The sequence below is a fragment of the Myxocyprinus asiaticus genome, chromosome 22 (genome assembly GCF_019703515.2).
Source record: "Myxocyprinus asiaticus isolate MX2 ecotype Aquarium Trade chromosome 22, UBuf_Myxa_2, whole genome shotgun sequence".
NCBI lineage: Eukaryota > Metazoa > Chordata > Actinopteri > Cypriniformes > Catostomidae > Myxocyprinus > Myxocyprinus asiaticus.
The window spans coordinates 25,888,930-25,912,807 of record NC_059365.1 but is presented as its reverse complement, the minus strand read 5'-3'; the positions used below and the strand labels follow the sequence as shown (position 1 = coordinate 25,912,807).

General features: G+C 38.8%; 1 protein-coding gene across 7 annotated transcripts in view; it reads right to left on the bottom strand.

The window, feature by feature from the left end:
• Positions 1-23,878, bottom strand: part of LOC127412971 (protein diaphanous homolog 2-like) — a 625,488-nt gene that overhangs the window by 55,127 nt on the left and 546,483 nt on the right. For 6 of the 7 annotated variants that reach the window (XM_051649717.1, XM_051649722.1, XM_051649719.1 and 3 more), the window contains 2 exons: positions 8,685-8,777; positions 7,241-7,291 (listed from right to left, as the gene is read on the bottom strand). In XM_051649717.1, the coding sequence (XP_051505677.1) occupies positions 7,241-7,291; positions 8,685-8,777 (144 nt within the window). The remainder of the gene's footprint in view (positions 1-7,240; positions 7,292-8,684; positions 8,778-23,878) is intronic. The other variant, XM_051649721.1, reaches the window with a different exon arrangement.

Here is a 23,878-nt window from a genome sequence, read left to right as displayed (position 1 = left end):
CACGTCCAACGCTGTGAGCACAGTGTGAGGGTAACAAGCAGTCATCTGTTTCTTTTAACCAGACTTTAGAGGTCAAAAGGCTCTTGTTGGAAATCAAATGGCTCAGGCCGACATGCATCAACAAACAGAGAAAGGAGCCACTCAGGGCCATGGAGTTTCACTTAGATCTGATTTATTCCTTAAGAATGGATGTGTGTTACACGGTCAGCTTATATGCATCAGATATATGCACCGTGGGCATTCAAACGCTACATAAAATCCACATCTTTATCTCTATCACGGGTCCTCACCTGTACCGATGACCCTCACAGGGTTCTCCAATCCTCTCTATCCATCTAAACTTCAACAGATCTTTACTTTTGGATTAAAACTTTTTTAACCATTTTTTCCATGGTCTCTCAGCCTTTCATCCTCCCCAACCCCCTACTACCCAGCTCCGCCCTTTCTTCTGAAGCAAAATATCCTTATCTATCAGGAACAGGTGATAGGTTTCAAGCAACCGTCACCACAACACTGTGCAGCACTTTTGCTTATTGATATCTAGGATCTACTAAGTCTTCCAAGCCATCGCCAAGTGCACTACCCTCTGGTCCCTTCAGCTTTGAGCAAATCAAGTTAGCCTGTATTGCTGTAGGAGCACCTTGGGGTGAACTGCATGAATAACATCTATCAACACCATAAAGTGGAGTGCTTGAGGTTTGGAGAGCTTAGCTGTCAGGAGAAAAGTGTCACAGAGCAACACTACTATCTAATGGATATGGGTGTGAGAATGTGTTTGTGTGCAAAGATAAAGTGTTTAGATGGCTGATTTGGTGGAAGTAAAAGGGAAGTGGTACAAAGACAAATGAAGGATTAATTGCTCAGGGATTTACAATCACAGTCTTAGGTTTGTGATATGATAACACCAATTAATTATTGTGGTAACAAAGGATGTGTTTCTGTCAATATTGTGAGGAAGCAATATGACAGCAAAAACATGTGGGGAAAAGCCAGGGAGAGAGAACAAAAAAAAAATGGCCTTGCCTCATTAATAGGCAGAGGTAAGGAACAAATTATGGAGAGATCATTTACCATGTGACACGGAAAGGGAAGAGAAAGGAAAAAAAAAACTTAATCTTTGTCCGGCTTTCGTAGTCTCCACTGTCCTCCTCCTGTCTTTCTCATTTGCTACTTCATAGATTTATCCCCATTCTGCTTTTAAAATTTCATGACTGAAAATAGGTAATTTAATCTTCATTAAACATACAAGGCCCACTTTTCCCTCTGCCTGGGTGAATTAACTAGTAGACTCAGAGCAGAATAGATAGTGGGGCTCCAATACCATAACTCTGACATGCATTATATCACTGCATCTGTTTTTAATAATATATTTCTCCACAAATCAAAGTCAAACAGAAATCAGTGAACCCAGGGAAACTTTTGATGGATGAAAGAGTGAAGGTGAAAGCCCAGGAAGGGAAGGTTAGACATCTTAATGACTTGGAAAGGCAGTAAATAAATAAGATTGTCCTCCCTCTGAAATCTGATTGATGTGTCTTTTGGGATGCCCCATATGAAAGAGCTACTCAGCCTGTGGCTTTCATCTGCAACTAAAGAAACCGATGCCAAGGATGTATGAGCAGCTACCTGTCTCTGTCCAACAATCTCCCAGAGTACCCTTGGCATTCAAACAGAAGACTTTTAGTGTTAGAGTGGACTGGCAGAAGGCTTCCTTGCAAAATACCACTTTCAAGGTTACCTCTGAGATTGCGCAGTGCTTTAAACACAAGCATGTGTTTGTCTAAATGTCTTGGCTGGATAATCCAGTGAGGGCGAGGAAAGCCAGATAACCATATTTGGTTTAACCTTAATACAAAGACTAACATCACCAGTCTTTTTAGACTTGTCTGGGATAATCCAACAATGAAATTAAACCAGCTTGAGTTTTCAAACAAGAATGTGTGAACTTGAAGATCGTACAGTTCAGATCAAAGCAACAACAGAAGACCATTAAGACACAGAAAAGTCACAAAAACATGGTGTGCTACGAGTCAATTCATGCTATTGTGTGGTAAGCTACTGCATCTATTGTTGCAATATTGTTGCAAGAAAAGCTAGGTGTTCTGACAGCCTTTAAAAATCCCAATAGCAAAATATAGGCCAGATCTGACCAAGGAACCTGTATTAAATTGGTCCTGCATGCCTTGTTTTTCTTCCCTTGAGTTTAAAATTTGTGACACTATTAAAATGGATTACCTATTTACCGTTTTTACTATTTACTCTACTGACACAGTGGATAAGTTTTTTTCTTAAGCTAAAATGACTGCATGCTCATGGTCGTGTTACCATGTTGCCCAAGTAAAAAAGGCAGTCTGCTGCCCTGAGGTGGTAGCATGCAGACCTACATCAATGCACCAGTGCTACAGAGCCTAATTAGTATTACTTGTAAGCCTAGCGTTTTGTAATGTTTGGCTGGCTTCTTTATTGTTACATGCAAGATTAATATAACTATGCTGCCAATGTTAAATGACTAAACCATTTTGGTTAGAGTTGATGGGCATGTTTTTTTTGTTTGCTTTAAGGATCTTCCTTTAATAGGGTATTGATTTAAAGAGCAACTTGTAGGGTTTCAGCTACTTTGTTTAAAGCTGCAGTTTGTAGTTTCAAACAAAGGAAGCCTAAAATACTATCTGACTACCTGGGAGAGCTATTTGTTAGCATTCCCATTCATCTCAATGGCAGTTGCTTGGCTTGCGCATGCAGCTCCGGAAGTATGTAACCTTTATGCAATGTGACTAATGACTCTATAGATCTTCTTATGGCAGACAGGGAAAAACTTAAGTCTCTTTGAACGAGCTAACCTCACAAACTTTGACCACATTTCAAATAGTTTTTCCATTGTTCAGACAAACAGGCAGTCCTGCCCAAAACACATGCCATTGGTTGAGCCAATGTTGCTATGTTAGGCCTCTCATACAAACAGAGCAATTTACCACAGTGTTGACACTTTTCGGGAAGTCAGCCTACAAACGGTTTACTTATATGTGTCTCTGCACATTAAACTTCAGAAAGAAAGTAGTTACTGTAGTAGTTTATCAAGGAATAGTTCACCCAAAAATGAAAATTCAGTCATTGTTTACTCACCCCTGTGTTGTTATAATCCTACATGTCTTTCTTTCTTTTTCTAAACACAAAGGGAGAAATTGTGAAAAATGTTATTCTCAGTGATGTTATACAATGGCAGTTTATGGTGACCACCTCTTCAAGCTTCAAAAGGACACAAAAGTATAATTCAGAAGTCTAATAAATTATTCCATGAGACTCATGTTGTTATGAAAGCATACAAAAAGGTTTGGTGTGAAACAAACCGAAATCTAATGCATTATTTAGTAAAAAATGTTCACTGATCGCTATTCTCCTGTGCGCGTTCCTGAGTCTGCATGCAAGCTTTTGAGCTGTTTGCACAAGAGCAACTGTAGTTACACAGCACGCGCGAGATGGGGCGTTCAAGCGAAAACTTGTTTTGTTTCGCTTTAACAGGACCACCAGCGATATTAACAACAGAAAACACAACATAACTGCACACAAACCAGAGAACAGAACTTACAAACAATGTTTTAAGAGTTTGTAGTGGAAGAATAGATGCATTTAAATGTCCAGACTTATTTGTTTGAAGCGGAGTACTCTGTCAAACGGAGAGATGGGGCTGAAGGTACAGTCACACCGTGTCCTACTCAGACACCAAACGACACACAATAAAAGTTATCTTTTCTATGTTAATCAGAGTATTTTGTACAAAGCAGCTGCGATGAGCAACAGGACATTCTGTCGATTGCTTCGTTTCTATATTTGCTGTCGCGCCCCGTAATCCCGTACACTATAAACTGTCACCGGTCCAAAATGCGACGCATGATGCAAGCACGAGGTGATTGTCTGTGTTCCGCTACTGCTTTCAGGTCCTTGAATAACGTATATCGTGTGAGTAAGGGCAGCCGGTGGAGTTTCTTGTGCCCCCCTCGGGTAAGATGGTGCCCCCCTAGGGAGTTGGTGCCCTATGCAGACTGTGTAATATGTGTATAGGAAGTGGCGGTACTGGTAGCTACCTTCAGCCTCCTCCATCACACTTTTTGATTGCGGACACCGGTTCAAACAAATAAGACTGGACAAAAAAATCCATCTATTCTTCCAAACATGTTTGTAAGTTCTGTTCTCTGGCTTGTGTGAAACTATGTTGTGCTTTCTGTTGCTAATATCGCTGGTGGTCCTGTTGAAGCGAAACAAAACAAGTTTTTCCTTGAACGTCCCATCTCACAATTGCTGTGTAACTACTACAGTTCTCGTGCAAAGACTCTTGAACGCCCAAAGGAGAATAACAGTCAGTGAAGATTTTTACTAAATAATACATTCGATTTCGGTTTGTTTCTCATCAAACCTTATCGTATGCTTTTAACAATTTTATTAGAATCATAAGTCTCATGGAATAATTTATTAGACTTCTGAATTATAATTTTGTGTCCTTTTGCAGCTTGAAGAGGTGGTCACCATAAACTGCCATTGTATGATATCACTGAGAACAAAATTTTTTCATAATTTCTTCCTTTTGTGTTTAGAAAAAGAAAGAAAGTCATATGGGGTTATAACAACACAGGGGTGAGTAAACAATGACTGAATTTTAATTTTTGGGTGAACTATCCCTTTAAGCAATCATATGTCTTAATTGGTAGTACATAAAGTACCAATCGGGAATACTTTTTTTTTTTAAGATCAATAACTATAAATGTAATATGCTTATTTTTCAAACAGTATTGGACCACAAAAGCTTAGACCAATAAAGCTACATTCTCAAGCAAAAGCTGTCTAATCTAATCTCATCTGTCTCATTTTATGTTTCATGTCTCATCGTATTGTCTCAACAGAGCCTAAAAGCAGATGTCTGTCTAAACCTCCTCAAATAGCTCCATTCTCACAGATGCATGACTTAAAGTGTCTTAAACTAAAGGTTTCTTTTATCATGCAAAAACATATAATTGAGTTCCTAATTTTGATGTCTATCTCTAATCACATGCGAAAAGGTTTGTCTGCTTAAGAGTTGGGACAAAAATCCAATGCAAATTCTATATCAATACTGATTCATTCAAATTCCACTCAGGAACAAGTCACAGAATCTGGAACTGAAGAGTATTATGCCATGTTGAAACCTTGTTGATGCAGATTTTGAATTCATACAGATATATCCTGAACAGTTCATGCAACATATCAGTAAAACATCAGAAAACAACAAGATAAAACATATTGCACCTTAGAATTCACTGACATCAAAGATAATCTACATATAAACCATAGAGCTCAGTGTGGTATTGAATTTGTGTTTCACAGACATTTGTGTAGCAGTGCCATTCACATAGGCGTGCAAGACATAACAGTGAGGGGATTCTGGGAGGAAGTGTGTTGTGCACACATTAACAAGTCATTTCAAGCACATAGAATATAAAAGACCCACATACACATACACAATCGCTCTAGACACTGTGCGCTATAAAGCTCTATCATAGCTGCTTCAAAGTAGGCCAGGGAAGAGAAAGGCTAGAATCTATTAAAAGTTTATATTTTTGGTGCTCTATGCATGGGATAAGACTATCTAACAGAATGGCAAGTTTTTCAGTAAGACTAGAAGGAAAAAATTATAATAATAACAGTGAATGGGAATTAAGGAAAGCAGTGACACTTCAGACAGATAATTTTGACGAGCCTTCCACAAGCGTGGACATGCTGCCATGCGTCATCACTGCAAGGGTGTGCTAGTTAGGCGTCTACTGTAGGATGGCTATAAACAGTAGAGAAACTAGACTGAGCTCCAACTACTGACACACAGATGTGATTGGGCTCCTAGATTTCTTATCAAAGGCTGATTCACTCTCGATGAAGCCAACCTACATTATATATACGTGATCAAATAGCCAAATCAGAATTATGACACATTAACAATGAAGAAAATGTTACAACTTGCTGTGAAAAAAATGCAGCATTAACCAAACTCCTGTTGGAAATGCTGTAAGAGTAGGCCTCAAAATATGTGGAGCAATGATCAAATATTTCTAAAGCTTTGGTCACACCGCAGCCAAATCTGATTTGTTTTTCAGATCTGATCTTTAAGGTGTGGTCACACATACCTTCACATGGCGAAATTCCGCAGGCAAAGATGGCGTGGGCGGACGTTGAGCTCGTGTGAAACCAGCAAAAATACAACTGTCAAGCAGCCTCTTTTTTAATGCTGCACTTTATACTATGTGAAACTGGTTTAAAAAAAGTCACCGCTAATATGATATCCATGTCCATTGTGAATATTCATTCTAGTTGTGTATGAAGCACTGCCCACACAGAGGTCACTGCCAAACCAAGCAACTTCCTATTGGTCAACACGGCAAATTCGCAGAAGTTCACCAAACTAGAACTCCATGCGAAATCCACAAGGGGAAATTTTTCACCACTGCAAGTCCATTGCGCGATTTTACGATTGGGCGTATTCCCATTGAGATGACTGTATTTCGGCAGCAGAATTTCGCCGTGTGAAGGTATGTGTGGCTGCGCCTTTAGGCCTACCTGTCCGTTATTTTTTCAGGTGATGAAATCGGACCAATTTGTTCAGACAGTTTAGTTAATAATAATGGCACAGTGTCAGCACGATGCCAAGATAATTGATTCTGGAACAACTGAGACCACATCCACAATAATACATTTTAGTTTGAAAACTCAGCTTTCAGTTCCCTAACGTCATTGTTTTAAAAAAATATGGCTTTTTTGAAAGTCTCTTCCAGTGTCTCATCCATTCCAGTGTGGATGAGAGGTGCTAAAGTAGCAACGTTGATGGATTTTCAACCAAAAATTTATTTGTGTGGACGAGGTCTGAGAGTAGCTGTCATTGTGGGAGCAGCGGATTGTTCTAATTAAATTCCAAAATTCACCATGTATAAATAAGCGTACACCATATATAAATAAGGTTTAGATCAGGCTTGTAAAAAAACATATTTTGCTGTTCAAACTACAAACACCTAAATCGATTTTTAGTCAGATCGGATTTTTTTGCTGCCTGTCTGAAAAAATCTAATAGAGCAGCTTGAAACCTGAATGTGCACATTCAGTTGTGGAGCTTAGTATAGTTTATTTAGAGTTTGACCCAGATGTAGCTGAGTCTGGGCAATAAGCAAATGTTATAGGGAAGAGAGCAGGGTAAATGCAGGCAAACATAAGTTCATTTTGTTACCATGGTTAGCACCCGGCCACCGAGGTGCAGTACAGGAAGGGCTTTGATCACCTGCAACATTGACGAAGTGGAAATTGACAGACAGAAAACAGAGAGAAAGAGAGAGAGAGAGAAAAGAAAGGGAGAGACGTCAAACAAGAGGTATTTCAGGAGTTCGTAACCAATTATCCACTCTGAAACTCTCAGTGTTGTCAAACCTCAGCCCACACACTCATCAGAAAAAGAGAGACTGAATGAGAAAAAAAAAGAGAGAGAGAAAGAGAAATAGAGAGAAACAGAATAAAAGGGAAAAAGACGATTGACACCAAGAAAAAGAAACGAGAGACAGAAGATACCGAGTATGAAACAGAATAGAGAGAAAGAGCACTGCACAGAAAGTGAGGTTTAATCTACACACTCTCTGCTTTCCTTAATGTCAGTTTTATTCAAACAGATGTCAGGGAGATTGGGCCACAGTGCTGGATGTAGTAGGTGAGCTGTGAGCATGCTGCTCTCTCTCCCCGGTGGTGGTTGGAAGGTTCTGACGGGGGGCGCAAGCTCGGGGGCATTTACAGCACTGCTGAGTGGGAGACACGTTTCATACAGCATGACACCTTACTTATTCATGACCTCTTCATAGACCCCTGGACTGACACAAGGGATCATGGCAAAAACTTTTGGTGAGACGAGATAAAGTAGAGCAGCATGGGGACAAATCAGTGGTCCTGGTGTAAGTGTGATATTTGGGACAGGTGTGTAAACCCTAGCAACATGGTATATTGAGATTAGATGCAATTGTAATGGTGATCTGAAGGTTTCCTCACAAACTTCCTCCTCTTGGACTGAGCAGTGATATGGTTTTGGCATGCTTTTCTTATTTGGCTCTCTTGATGATGATGCTGGATTTTTTGTTGTTCTCCCAACATTTAGATCACTACATACCAGGAGTATTTCTAATGACATGAGCAAGTTTATGCACTATAAGCATGCATGGACAAGGACTTGGGAAAAGAGAGACTTATTGAGGCCACTGTAACTGTGCTGGAAAGCTATAGTAGTTATAGACACTTGTCTGCCCGTCCTTGGCATCTTAATTCAGCAAAGCACCTACAGCAGGTGGTCTGTTTCCTCCCCACAGGGTCTGCTCAATTCATCATGGCATGATGGAATATGTTAACATTAAGATTATGTTAAACCATCCTCCAAGGACCCAGAATCTACAATCAGTTTCTGTAATCAGTGACTTATGAATGGTAATGCAGCAATGAATCCAATATGAAAACATAATGAAAAGTTTCAAAACGGAGAACTAGAAGGGCAATAAAGTGAGCTAAATTTTAAAAGTGCGCAGGGAAATGGTACTTCGGTTCAACGTTATTAAAGGCGTGATGAAATGTAAAGCAAAAAAAGGTGCTGTGTGGGTGGTTGGTGTCAGCTGGAATACAGATGGAGGAAGTGGTCTTACCGTTGCGTGGGGTTCGTTTCCTGCGGTCACGGAAGGCTGCTCCAGACTGCAGGGCCTCCATCAGGCTGTCCATCACACCTGTCTCATCACCTTCTGGAAGGAGGACAGAGTGGAGTATCAGAGCTTAGTTTCACTTAGAACACACTCACATAAATTCCTACTTATACTTACAGATCCACACACTGGGTCTCCTTCACTAATAAATGCATAAGTTTCGTATTTATGTGCACAAAAATAGTTCATAGTTCAATAGGACATTTTTCCAAATGTATCCTTAAAGATTCATTCTAACATAAGACCATATACGGCTCATCGAGTAAAGCTATGGAAATCACTTTTGTGGTGTGTGGGAAGCAGATTTCCAAAACGCTGGCTTTCAAGTCTCTATGGATGTTTCCACATTTAAGTCTTTAAATCTGTGCGTGCTTCAGTTATTTTCCCAATGAGCGGGCTTTTTCAAGCACAGGATAATCATGTCTTTCACCGTACCATGTTGACATGTTAATTTTGTTTATCAAAAATGTATGCTTTTGAGTAAGGCTAGGTATGCAAATTATTTCTACCCTACTGATCAAGAAGGCTATTTTCAACAATGTTCCGACTGCATTTATGGGTTAAACCCTTTTATTCTGTGTGCATGTCATGTTTAGAACAATACATTAGGTTTATTGCACATTTCTCACAGGCCTATTTTTTTTAATCCTAGCTCTTTTTTTCACATCGTGTTATTGTTTAACATTCTTAACCGAACAGCTGTCATATTTGATCATAGGCTAATACGCGTTGTGAAATATGCGCAACTTTTCAGTGCATTTTTTTCTCTCTCGTAGACTTGGCTTAACAGTGAATTAATTTCAACATTGTCCTGACTGTTTTAATATGTTAAGTTACTTTTACTTGGCGATTTCCATTTAGAACAGGCTATTAGGCTAGCTTTATTGGTCCTAAACTATTCACTTAATTGTTTTCAATAATTATGCCTGTATTCGCTAACATTGATTCATTAAATGCATGTCATGTTCTATATTTAATGTAGCCTACAATGATGATAATGCAAGTCAAGCACATCACAGATAAATGCCCCTATTCAGTGGAATTTAGCATCAGATTTGGCTGTTGGAAGTATTTTAAAAGGGTTGCATATAAACAATGTTTTTGACTGTTTTCTGAGGGTTTCTTTCTTTTTAGACTAGTTGACTAGTGGACTCCAAAATTTTCATATAAACGTCATAGTCGTTCCACACATCCCTATTTTTTTAAAGGCCAAGATTTCATGCAATTTTAGATTGAAAGCACACTTAATTTTTGTTACTCTTAAATAATTAATATGTATTGTAGGGTCACTCAGTTATTCAATTTTCTAATCGTAGACACACACACACACACACACTGTATATAGACATAAACACAAACACACATATTCTTTTGAATAACAAACTCAAAATTTTTCAGTGCTTTTTATAAGTCAAAGTAACTCTAACCCACACTTCCAATCGTGTTTCATTTATTGGATCCCAGGTTTGCTAACTCCTTACTCTAATTAGCTTTTGTTGACATCATTAGCCTAGAGGTTCACATACTTTTTCCAACCTATAATGTGAATGTTTGAATGATGTATTCGATATGTACAAGAAAATACAATAATTTGTGTTATTAGTTCAAACAGATTGTGTTTGCTCATTATTGTAACTTAGATGAAGATCAAAACAGATTTTAAGACAAATGTATACATAAATGCAGGTAATTCCAAAGGGTTCACATACTTTTCTTGCCACTGTATACAACATATAAAAAACATTTAATGTTTTTAATGCTTCGGGAGTCTGTCAGTTTTGCATACATGTGGTTTCAGCTGATTCAAAATGTAATAATTTAAACATATACATTTATTAATGAATCATGATGTCTGCGTGAAAAAGTTTGCACACAGGTTTCAGCACAAATATGTGCATATGCATTGTTACTCGCTGATCTTGAGCTGGTAAGTAGGCCCAATCCATGTCAGGCCACAACAAACTGAGAGAGTGGGAGAAAAAAAAAAAAAAAAGCAAATGGGGCAGAAGGCAAAGCGAATAGCGTGGCTCCCTAAAGGCATGAACGCTTAAAGGCTGTGGCTAACGTATGGAGAGGAGCCGGAGGATGAAAGTTTTCACTGATGGCCATTGACAGGTATTCGTTCTGCAGCTTGCACAGGGGAGCTAAGTGCTCTTTACCAAGATTTAGTGTGGAGACGGTCAATACAGGGGCATTTTATTATTGTTCGAAGACAGTGGGATGTACCTCGAAAACAGCTATGCCACCAAAGTACTATGTGTTTGCAAATTGGGTTTGACTTCTAAAAGACAATGAGGCCAGAGGTTCTGTCTAGAGACAGTTGTTTGTTTGTTTGTTTGTTTGTAGGTTTAATTTATATATACATTTCTCTGATAAGAATATGGGTAGTTGAATCCTAACATGTCCATGGAGGCTTTTTGTTTTTTAATAAACATCAAGACTATAAGTTAAAATATATATGAATCTATAAGGTAGAGTGCATATATTTAATGTAGTATCTCAATTATTATGAGGTCATTAAAGCTGACTGCATAATTATTATTTATAATTAAATTAAATTAAATATTTAAAAAGATAGAGAAATAATAATAATAAATGCCTTTCACACTGCAGGACATGTCAGTTGTCCATATGTAGGAATTAAACTTTTAAAATTTTTCAATTAAACATTTTCTTTTATACGGACACTAAGATGAAACCATCAGTCTTGACTAAATACATTACTCTGACTTCTGCACGCAAACTTTTGTAAATATTTAAAGTAAAGATTTCTTTCAGCATGAGCATATGCTGCAGAAGCATCGGTCAACGATGGGGTTCAAAAATAAGCTTTTGGTCCTTTATCTGGGTCATCTATCTTTACCCAGCATTAATGAGACCGAGGGTCCCCCACTATATCATAGTAGTCCAGCAGAGGCATTATTTAAAACTTGAATCATTATGGTGACTTATTGTTGTGCGTGGGATCGTTTCATCAATCCTTTTGTGCACATGATCGAGCCACTCTTGGGAAACATTTAGTGAATGGGTTGGGATTTCAACGTCTGCCTTGGCAGAGAGACAACGTCTGTAGCGGAGATGCCGGTAGCTTTAGGCAGCAGTTCAGGCGTGTTAATCAATCTTTTGCTTCCTCACACATTCAAAGTAGATGACAGTCAGCAAATTGAATTTATAAAGAGGAAGAAAGTTGACACGGCTCCATAATTAATTGCAGAAAATGCCACACACTCTAAACTGTGGCAGAAATGAGTGAGTGAATGTTTTTCCACTTATACAACTACACACATTAAACAAAGCCAAAACATTAAGATTAAAAATGAACAGACACAAAAAGAAGAAGTGTGGATACAATTTAAATTAAATTATTTGTGTTAATTTCTGTCTTGTCTCCTTCTGTATCATTTTATACTCGAAACCCTATCCAGGGTTACTGTAAAATCAAAGAAGCAGTTCACACAGCAAGCTCTGTTTAATAGCTACCCAGATTAAATCAAGCTAATTAAACTAGCTGTTCTAGAGCAAACCAGAGCAGAACAAGCATGGCTTATCTCTAATTGCTCCTCAACACCTTGGCTGATAGCTTTGATCATTGGTTTAAACCTGGACATGCTTCTCCCTTGTTCTTTCCACCGAATGTGCCATCGTCCTCTGGAAGCAATGATAGTTCTTAAAGTAGCTGCATCCGAAAGTTTGTTAGCGTCCCCAAAACACGTCCACATCCATCTGACACCCAAGTAGGGTATTTAGGGGGCAGGTAAACATTTATTAGAGGCAACATGAATCCAGAAAATTCTTGACAGCTCCTTCATTTCCTTCTTTTTTTGGAGACCTAGACATCACAAGGGGCACCTGACACTTTGATAAATTTGTCCTACTATTTGCTTGCTTAACTGTAGCACAATTCATCATCTGCAATGGCCAGGGCAGGAGAGCTGGGAAGGCTGGGTTCAGAAGATCTTAGGCATGAGGAAGCAAAATTACTAAAACAGGAAACATGATCCAAAGCAGCCCATGACTGCTCCATTAAAAATGTCCTATTGGGCCATGCTTCCACTAGAACCAGCTGGACCCATGATCTCTCCACACGGTTCTTAGAGAAACTGCTAGAACATATGATCTACGTTATTTTTCTGTCTCATCAGCTGGGAGTGTAATAAAAGCACATAATCTACTACAAGAACAAAACAGGAAGAAATAATGTAATATTATTTAAGGAACAGATATTTTAAGCAAACCCCTGAGATGATATAACATAACTCTGCCCTACTTTTTGTTTTGTTTTAATTTGAGCTGATAAAACAGAGCATGGCAAACAGTTCTAATCACAGTCTTCAAAGAAACAAAAGAAGCCATGAAATAAAAGACCTATGCAATTGAATATTTACTACACAGTTGATATAATTTTGTTGCAGATGTGAAACTACCAAACATTGTGGCTATCACAATTACATTTAAGTGATTTGTTTTTGGCCATTAAGTTCCCTAAGACTGCACAAGTTGCTTAGCAAGAGAGCGCTTAGACATAAGTATTGGAATATTGTTGTGCTTTAAACCTCAGTAGCAAAAATGCTGTTAGAGCTGTTTGATCAATTTCTGCAAATCAGCTATTTCAAACTGTCCAGTTCAATGACGCAGTTCAAACCACTGATTCAACTATTTGTTTGCATCATCGCCACATAATGTGTGGCATTTTACATGCTTTACATTGTTTTAGTAAAATATATGAGCAAAAGAATGCTGTTTACCACTATGTATTTTTGCATTGGTGCATATGAATAAAAAATAAAAAATTTTGTGTCGATTTTGTGAAAACCACTGTGTGTTGACATGGCTTGACTATATTTAACTAGATTTTACTTGTATTTTTAATATAGTTGTCAATGGTTGCTGTATGGTCTAAATAATGGTCCCTCATTTAAGTCATTTCCAAGCAACTACATAAATATTAAATTATACTTTATATTGAATGTTGTCAACATATATTGGAACATCACTTGTTATTTTTTCTTGTTATTTTAATAATTCTGATTAGAGAATTTGTAACAAAGGCAGTTTTACAATCCAAGCTCCTTAAGGATACTTCTAACATCTTGCCGTATCCACTCTGTTGTCTGTCCCTTTCAGCTACCTGTCTCTTTATTGTTGGGGTATCATGTGGTTTCTTGCCCCTCAGGCTCCTGCCAAATGTACCAGAATGCCCAAGGGCCCTGTTCCGTCTCTCCAGTATATTTATTGGTGCACTATCACATTTTTAATTAGGGGATAACAAGCACAGCCCTCTGCCAGATTTGTGAACTTCATACATCAGATTAGCTTCCCCAACAGAGGGTAGGAGCTTATCTTCCAGCACAGGGGGAGAGAAACAGGGGAGGAGAGAAACAAAGTAAAGTGTCACAATGAGTAAGATGAGGCAGTGGGGGAGAACATTAGTGTGTAAAAGAAGGGGTTTGTGTATGCTCAGAGTATGTGTGTAAATGCATGTGTGTGTGCCATCACAACATCTGGAGGACTGAGTCATGGATAAGGGCTGCCGAAGCGTGACTGTGCAGGTCGTAAAACCCCCCAGTGAGACACTCAGCGAAGCAAGCTTGTTGACATTTAATTATTTCTACAATGTATGCACGTGCACGCTTGGCCACACAGCCTCTATCCTCTCCTTTCTAATGCCTTGTATCGACACCAGGCATCTAACGTCCCCAGCCACTGTATATGTAACTGAGATTTGCAAGAACACTGACTTTGCAGCAAGTAAACCAAATCTTCAGGTTTATGTGATTATGGGGTAAATGAAATCACCCTGTGCACCACATATCTCAGAATGGAGTGTAATGAGAATCCAGAGAGATTGTCAGAATGGCATGACCAGAGTTGAGTCAGCTTACAGGTGAGTATGAGCTGAGTATCAAGGCTGCATCACACATTAATGTCCATCAAACAGAGGTGCTCATAAGAGCCCGATGTATTTCGTGGCATCAAATTATCCATTAAATGTCTCTAACCTAATTTAAGAGTCAAAACTACCAATGAAGAATGCAGATCCTATAAAAAAGCAATATGACTAAACAAAATAAATGTGGCTTAGCTCAGCGACACTTAGAAACCACAACACATAAAAAACAGTGGCAATGTATGAGTGTCAAAATGAAAACCAAGTTGCATTTATTTGAAAGAAACATCGCATAAGCACACTATTCAAACAAAACTTTAAAGATTCTAAAATATGTTTGCAGATTTAAATGATAAAACAATAAATATATTGTTTAAAATTAAGAGAAAAAATAATGTGGGACAATCAGGACAAGTAATTGAACAACTTTTAATCTGCTAGGGTACTTGTTTGAACTTGAGGGGAACTGACTTCTAACATCAACTAAAAATTACCTTGGGACAATTCAGATAGTAATTATAAAAAAGTGAAGTGAAGAAAAGTGAAGACAGTTCCAGAATAATTTGTTTGCAGATACCCGTGGCCTCATATTTTGTTATCTTATGCAATGCAATTCATACATTTTAAGAGTGGCTTTATTGTCCAAATACTTTTTTGGTGCAACCGTTTTCTCCAAATTACACTGAGAGGGCAACGGACACTCCATCTGTATTAGGCGCCATGCCTCATTTCTACACATCAAACCGTGCCATTACAACAATTATGCAGTGATGTCAACAAGCTCTGTTCATATATTAAATTTGCTATTGTGTCACCCCTTCACATTGTTTAGCAAAAACACCAAGGATCCATTAAGAACTCAATGTGTGTTGGTTTTCATTAAGAGTATTGTTCCAGAGAGGTTAAAAAGGCTACTGAGCCTACATGCACAACATTTTTGCCTCTTAATTCAGTGAAGATCTGTCTAGAGGACACAATATCTGTAGCATTACTGTGTCCTCCTATTGAATTGCCCACAGCCATGGATCCAAAGCTCTTATTTACACAATAAGAAGAGCTAAAAAGAGACTTGCAGGCTCCTTGCTCGAAAAGACGGAGATGTGTGAAACTTTCACTCACTTTGTCCCTTCCTGTCCTTCAGATTTTTTGGAAAAGATATTAACCCATCTTGTACCCTGGAGAAAACCACCTGTGCAATTAACCTTGTGAAAAAGTTGTGAAAAAAGCTTGAGTGGGCCTGTGCTTAGAAGCCAGGTGCATCATGGACTGCTTCACTCTCTCTTCATGTTGTTTTTCCGCCTGACACTCTTTGTCTGAGATATTCTTTTTCACTGTAGCCATTGAGAGTGCATTAGTAGCACAGTCAACAGTCCTGCCAATTCCAGCCTTGCACCTGTTATGAGGTGCTGTCTCTCTGGAGGATCTGACATGAGATCTGACACGTGACCTGGCAGCTGGCCTGCTGGAGTGAGAGCTCCAAAGCATTCGGAGAGAATGAGACCAGCAGCAAAAGAACCGGAGTGGGGAGTAATGAAGAAGATGGATGTGGCACCAGACAGGCATTTTGGAGTGTTTTGCTGGAACAGCTTGATGTGAAAACCCACTTATGTCTGTGTGTAATTTAATTAGGGATGCTCACACATCCCCTCCTTGAGCGGGGCACTCCCTCTTCGAGTTCAGATAGGTGCCAGGGGGTCTGGACCTTAGACAATGAATGTAGAGGCTGGACAGAGGGCTTGACCATTAGGGCCAGTGAGACTGGTGTTTAGAGGTAGCCAGAGCAGATAACTACTCCTCCCAGGTTCTGCCTTTTGCTCATTACATGCGCTTGATTGGTTGGCTGGGAAGTCGATTAGATTGTGTGGCTATTTACAAGCACCCCTGGGACGCAAACTCCTGCGCTTCCCCGAATAGCTGCATGCATGAATAAGTAAAGAACAAAAACAAAAATAAATAAGTTGATAACTATCAAAAATCAGCTTATTTAAAAAAAATCTAGACAATGCACAAAAATGATGTTTACAGAATTTGAAATCATTGGGTTATTAGCTAGTTTTGATGAAAACATTTAAACAGGCACGCAGCCAACACTTGCACACATTGTATAAGCCATTGAAATGGTGGTAAAGTTTTCATGCAACGTGAAATCGCAGTAATGGGAAAAAATTTATTTGTACCAAATAATCATAATAATAATACGTTTGTTTTATATAGCGCCTTTCTAAAAACTCAAGGTCGCTTTACAAGTAGCAAGCAAATATATATATAAAAAACAAGAGAAGAGTAGATAAATTAAGAGTCAGAATGACATTGGGCAAAGAGATATGTTTTGAGGTGGGTTTTGAAATCATATATGGCGTTGAGGTCACAGAGGGATTGTGGGATAGAGTTCCATAATGTTGGAGCAGTAGTGCTAAAAGCCCTGCCACCCAGTGATGTTAGTTTATAATGTGGGATGAGTAGTAAACCAGAGTCAGAAGACCTGAGTGAGCGAGATGGTGTGTAGGGATGAATAAGAACTGTCATGTAAGGATTGGAAAGACCATGTAGAGCTTTAAATGTTGTGAGGAGTAATTTATAATGAATGTGGTAAGAAACAGGTAGCCAGTGCAGTCTACGTAAAATAGGGGTGATGCGAGATGATTTCTTGGAATAAGTGAGAACACGAGCTGCAGAATTCTGAATATTTTGCAGTTTATTGATTGTTTTAATGGGGAGACCAGAAAAGAGGGCGTTATAGTAGTCGAGTCATGAAGTGATGAATGCGTGAACAAGAGTCTCTGCATCTTTTATATTGAGAATGGGGCGTAGTCTGGCAATATTACGGAAGTGAATGAAAGCAGCTTTTATGAGAGAAGAGATGTGAGGAAGGTAGGAGTGTAAAGAATAAAAAAATAATGCAGAAGTTTCTGACTGTAGAGGAGGGTCTGACCAGGACACCATCAATATCAACAGACTGATTAGAGTGGCGAAAGAACCAACTAAAAGTACATCAGTTTTGTCTGTGTCTAGTTTGAGAAAATGATTGGTCATCCAGGTATTGATGTCATTGATACATGCAGATAAGGAGCTTGTGGGTTAGGGGACAGTGGGTTTTGAACTGATATAAAGCTGTGTGTTATCAGCAAAACAGTGAAAGTTGAGTCTGTGCTGGCGGATGAAATGACCCAGGGGGACCATATAAGTGATGAAGAGCAGTGAACCAAGAACAGAATCCTGAGGGAAGCCTTGAGAAACAGGGGCTGTAGTAGATTTTGACTGATGATAGAGATGTAGTGTTGATGGTCAGAGAGATAGGAATTGAACCAGGATAGTACAGTACCAGAAAAGCCAATAGCAGAGAGGCAAGAAATGAGTATGCTGTGTGAGGTACTGTCAAATGCAGAACTGAGATCTAAGAGAACAAGAATAGTGAGGGTACCAGAGTCTTAGATCATTATTAGAAGATCATTAATGACTCTAATGAGTGCCGTCTCTGTGCTATGGAGTGGACGAAATCCAGATTCAAAACACTCAAAGAGATTGTGTGAGGCCAGATAGGATTGTATCTGAGAGGCAACCACTTTTTTCAATCAATTTGGACAGAAAAGGGAGATTTGAAATAGGATGGTAATTATTAAGGTCAGAAAGGTCTAGGCCAGGCTTTTTTAAAACTGGAGTGACAGCTGCAGTTTTTAGTTCTAGAGGGACAATACCAGTACTAAGAAGTTTGTTGATGATGAGGGAAATAGACACCGAAATGGCAGACAGATTATATTTAATCAGGGCAGTGGGGGCAGGGTCTAACTGACAGGAAGTAGAATTAGATTTCTTGATTAACTTATTAATTGCAGGTGGGCTAGTGGGGCAAAGTCAGAAAATATGCCAAACGTGAGGTCAGTGTGAAAATCCTGTGGTGCGTCTGGAGATACGATAGGAGGGAAAAGTTTGTATAGTGCATTCATTTTATGTTGAAAGAAGTGAAGAAATGACTGACAAAGCTCAGCAAAATTGGAAATAACAGACACAGGTGGGTTGGTGAGTTTGTTAATAGTGGAGTGTTTTGGGTCTGTAAGAGACATTATTTATTAGGGAAGAAAACTATGCTGAGCGGGCAGCATTTAATGCAGATTTGTATGTCTGAATATGGTCATTAAAGGCAGATGAGTGAACAGTTAAACCAGTTTTCTTAAAGAGACACTCAAGGCAGCATCCTGCAGCTTTCAGAGTGCAAAGTTCAGGTGTAAACCAGGGAGACGATTGAGTGGAGTCAGGATCAATAGATTTAAAGTTGCGGTAGGTTATAATCGATTTCAGACATAACCTAGGGAGAAGGGTTTCACAACTTAGTTCAATGAATCAATGATCAGACAGTCCAATCTGAGAGCCGAGCAAAGAGGCATTACTTAAACCAGCAGTACAGACTAGGTCTAGAGTGCGGCCACGAGAGTGTGTATGGAAGTCAACATGTTGTACTAAATTGAAACACTCAAACACAGACACGAGCAGCAGCACAATCAGTATCTACATGTATGCTGAAATCACCAAGTAGCAATACAGATGAACACATGGCACAAGTTAGACTTAACAGCTCATTCAGATGACTGAAGAAATTAGACAAAGATTTTGGTGGGCGACACAAGAACCACAAGCAGGGGTGATGGACCAATAACTTTAAAAAACAGGTATTTAAAGGTGCTAATCTCATGGAAGTTAATGATTTTAGCATGCAAACTGCTGCAACAGACAGCAGCCAGACCACCACCCTTGGAAATCAGGCCAGGTTTAGCCAGGTAGTTGTATCCAGGGGGAGTTAGCAGGTTCATGTGGAAATAGTCATTGGGAATTTGCCATGTTTCAGTAAGTAAAAAAAAAAAAAAAAAACTATTTCTAGGTTTTTATCAGTTATTGAGGTGCAGAACAGTGTGGACTTTTCTGTAAGGGATCGACAGATAAACAGAGCAATGGCAGGATGTAAACAGTCAAGACACAGATCGGTGTTGGTGAGGTGGTTTGCATGGAATAGCTGTTGTAGCTGTCATAATTTCTCCCACAATGAGTGGCAGGCAGCATAGAGTAACGAGTATTCATATGATTTGACCAGATAGAGGGTATACTGCCCTACAAAGGCAAAAGACTTTAACTCGCTAGAGTGTGGAACTGAGAAAAATGACTTTAAAGTTTTTTAGTTGTCCAGCCAAATGTATTATAGCTAGGACACTGAAAATCTGGCAATTAGATGTTTTAGTAATGAAATTTATCTACATAAAAAAATCTTGAGCTCAAACTTTACTTTTGACCCCTATTTTGAAGTTACTGTACTCTGCCTTTGTATTGTCTGCAAAAAGTGAGAATTCACGCCAAGGCAAAAGGCAGTAACTTCCACATTATCAATATTTTGTTGATGATCACTATTTACAAAATCATTATAGTAACACCTGTATAAAATCTAGTGATCATGGCATTTATTTTGGATGATTTACAATTACTTATAGCCATGTACTTATTGCTATCCTGTGCTTTGGTTGTATTCTGATGGCATTTTTAATACATTAGACATGACACATACCTCCATAGCGGTAAAGAATATCTTCAATTGGTGTGCAGCAAAACTAACAGGTTGACTGCAGATAGGTGACAATTAATTATATGAATAAATACAAGATAAGCATATTTCTAATGAGTAAACATAATTTAATTAATAATGGAATGCAAAGATATAACAAATCATGTACAAATTTAAAATGCATGGATTGGAATAAGAGATAATAAATACAGCCACAGGCTTACAAGTTAGTGCCACAGCTGGTTAATCAAGGGTTAAATTTAGCTACCATGCTCCAATGCACAGCTCTCTGACTGGTGGACTGGACTGGCCAATCTCAAAGGCTATAATATAGAGTATGTGACTATATTTATTGTTTTTCTGAATCTGACCGTAACTGACATCCAGACAAAAATTATACATGTGGTTGGATACCGTTTTGAAACCAATTTATTTATTGCAGTGTTCACTAACATAATAGGATACAAGACATAAGTTAGCCTAAGTGCTTTTACATCGAATTGAATGAAAGTAGTCTAGCCTAAAAGATCGACTTGTGCCAGCAAGTAGGAATAATGCTCAGAAATCAGAATGCTTGTGGATTGTTGTGGATTAAACATCTGCGATGACGTTCATTGCCATGGATTTTATCGGGTTACCAGAAAAGGTAGGACAGATTTAATTGCGAACTGTTACTACTGATTTTATGTGTGACCATGCTACATGCTACGCTGTCATGCCATTCGAGTCCACACTCGTGCAACTAGTGGGCAGCCCCAGACTCACTAACACTGACGTTGACAGCAGTCACTGATAGGCTGGCACTGACTGAATAATCTGCATTATGAAAAAAAAAATAAAAAAAAATAAAATAAAAATAAAAATAATAATAATAATATTTACGATTACTTATTGCTGGCAAGTTATCCAGTCTTTGCTTGTTTACAGTGCTTTGTTATTTGGAGCAGTTTGGTAGCCTATTCATTGGATAGCCGAGTAGCCTATTTATGCTATAGGCTGCTAGCTAGCTAAATGAAGTAGATTGCGATCTATCTATCTAATTAGTTTGTCTAATGCATCTTTTGTGTTACACACTTTCTTACCTTGACCTTTATGTCGGCATTTCAAAGCCATCTCAACCATCATTTTCCCTTAAACGCTATAGAAAAACACTCAACAATATTTGTTTACTACACTTTTATTCAGGTATCGTGTGTGTCAGATTGCTTCAATGACAGATGTATGACAGTACACAGGCTACACCGTAATTTAAACGTGGTAAACTTTAATGTAAAAACAAAGGCAGAGTACAGTAACTCCATGCCGGCACAGTAACTTCATTTTGACGCATGGCTAAACAAAGGCAGAGTACCCTAACTCAATTTGAGCGTTCCAAAACAAAGTCAAAGAGCGGTAATTTGGAGTTACGGAGTTCTGCCTTGGTTTCTCTTGGGCTTTTGGAATTTACTGTTAAGACAACCCATTATTTTCTCGAAAAAACAACGGAATTGACTCAAGATAATTATCCACATGATAAAGGAGGTCTTGAAAGTCTCAAAAATATCAATAACTCATTTTCGACCAAAAACAAAGTTACGGCCTTTTGCCTTTGCACGGCAGTATAGCAGAAGGCGACGAGCAGTGAGATGAGAGGTAGTGACAAGGAGATCGATGGATGTAGTGCAGCCGTTGGGTAATCCCAAGAGCTTTACAGAGGCAGTACTTTATCAAGCCGGGGGCTTCAAGACTTCAAGACTGAGACTTCAAGCCACGCAGTTGCAGCGGTGAATAGCTAAGTGCCATGACAAGAACGCATCCGATCAACAAGCCTAGAGCAGCCACTCTAAGCAGGCCAGGGACTAATGTTTTTAGTCCGAAGATGTGCATAGTTAGATCAGCGATGAACAGCAGGGGAAGCACGACATCACTAAGGGTTGCGCAACGTAATTGCTACTGTGCACTGGAGTTGATATGCTCTTTTGCAATTTGTACAACACCAGCGAGACACGGAGACCTTACCAGTGATTTGAGAAGTGGGAGATAGCCCACCACACAAATACTGTCCACAACAGTTAACGAGAGATTGGAGACTCAGCAGGGGAGGTACAGCAGAGAATCGCGGAGGTTGGCAGCTGGAGGCATAGAGATGCACAGTTAATAGTAAGAGCCATGCAAACCCACAGCAAATCCAGATGGAGAATCCAGTGGATAAAGTGATGAAGTATGTAGATAATCCAGGGTATAGTCCAAGGTAGGTAAGAGAAGATGTATCAAAGCAAATGAGGGAGTCCAAACATTCAAACACTCAGAAAAACACAAACAAGAGTACCGGCGAGAAGCGGCAGCCAGGAGTGTTCACCCACCGGTGAAAGAACTGGTTTTAACTTAAACCATTTATGACTTTACACAGATAAAGGAAAACCAGTTAAGCACTCAATCAGACAGAGAAGAGATGTTTCATAGCCAATAAACTTCCAAGGATTGGATGTTTCATGGATATTACAAGTAAAGAGGCCCCACAACTCATGACACCTACCTAAGTACTAGAATTAGTTATGGTTATGAAAATTAATGTTATATCTTAAATAGTACTGTCGACACACATTCAGATGAATTTCATATTTGGAGCTGTTTCTGTTATCTTCCTATGTTTTTACCAGTTGGTTGCTTCTCTCCCTGAACTCATCTATAACCTGTCTTTCTGATTGTTGCCATTGGAATTGTGGAGAATGAAAAACACGTTGTCTCCAGTAAACTCTGTCAATTGATTGCAACTTCGAATTTGGGTCTTTGTTCATAATGGTCTCTTTACTGGGCTAAGTTGTATTTCCCAACAAGTGTAAGCTTCTGGTATTTATTCTTTGACTACAGTACAGCAGCCATGGCTTATAAAAGGTTGATCTATTTGCATATTCTTTCCATTTGGCGCACAAGGAGAAATAAAAGATAGCTGAGATGTATGGTATGTGGCCCAGATTTTTCATGACATCTTTCATTATGCTAATGAATCACCACAGTGGTTTATCAGGTTGGTGATGCTTGATTGTTCCCTGCTCTCCTTGCCATCTGCTGTCTGAGATCACAAGCCACATAAGCTAGGCTTATCTAAGAAAACACTTCATAAATCATCAACCAATTCCGACACTTATTGTAACAGTAAGAGTGTTGATCTTGTTAGGGATAAGACAAAGGGATATCTCTTTTTATTTTCTTTAAAAGAAAACCCTCTATTTTAATCCTTCGGTCCGACAAATGGAACTGTGTTGCAACTATTTTACCCAATATTTGTTTGTCGTATGTATTAGGGAACCACATCGGTTCTAGAAATGTGTCCTGCTTATGATTGTTAGCTTAGCAACATGCAAACTGCAAACTCTATACGAACTAATTATGAATAGATCCTGCCATCAAGTGGACCTGGGAAGCTCGTACCTCCGAGTTGGGCATTTGTTACTATGACATGTCACGCATTCAAGTGGGATACAAAATAAGGAAGAAGCCAAACTCAACAAATGCACAATGAACGACAGCAAAAGCTCATTTTCTGTTGTACTGGTGAATAAACATAAGTGAATTACATGTGTCACTCATACACAACTTTTTGTTAATGCATGGTATCTAACAAATAATTAGTTAATTTGCTTAAAACTAACCACGTAGGGTGAGTCACTAGTTGACTGTCATATACAACAAAGTACAGAAGTTGAAATAATTTTTCAAAATAATTTG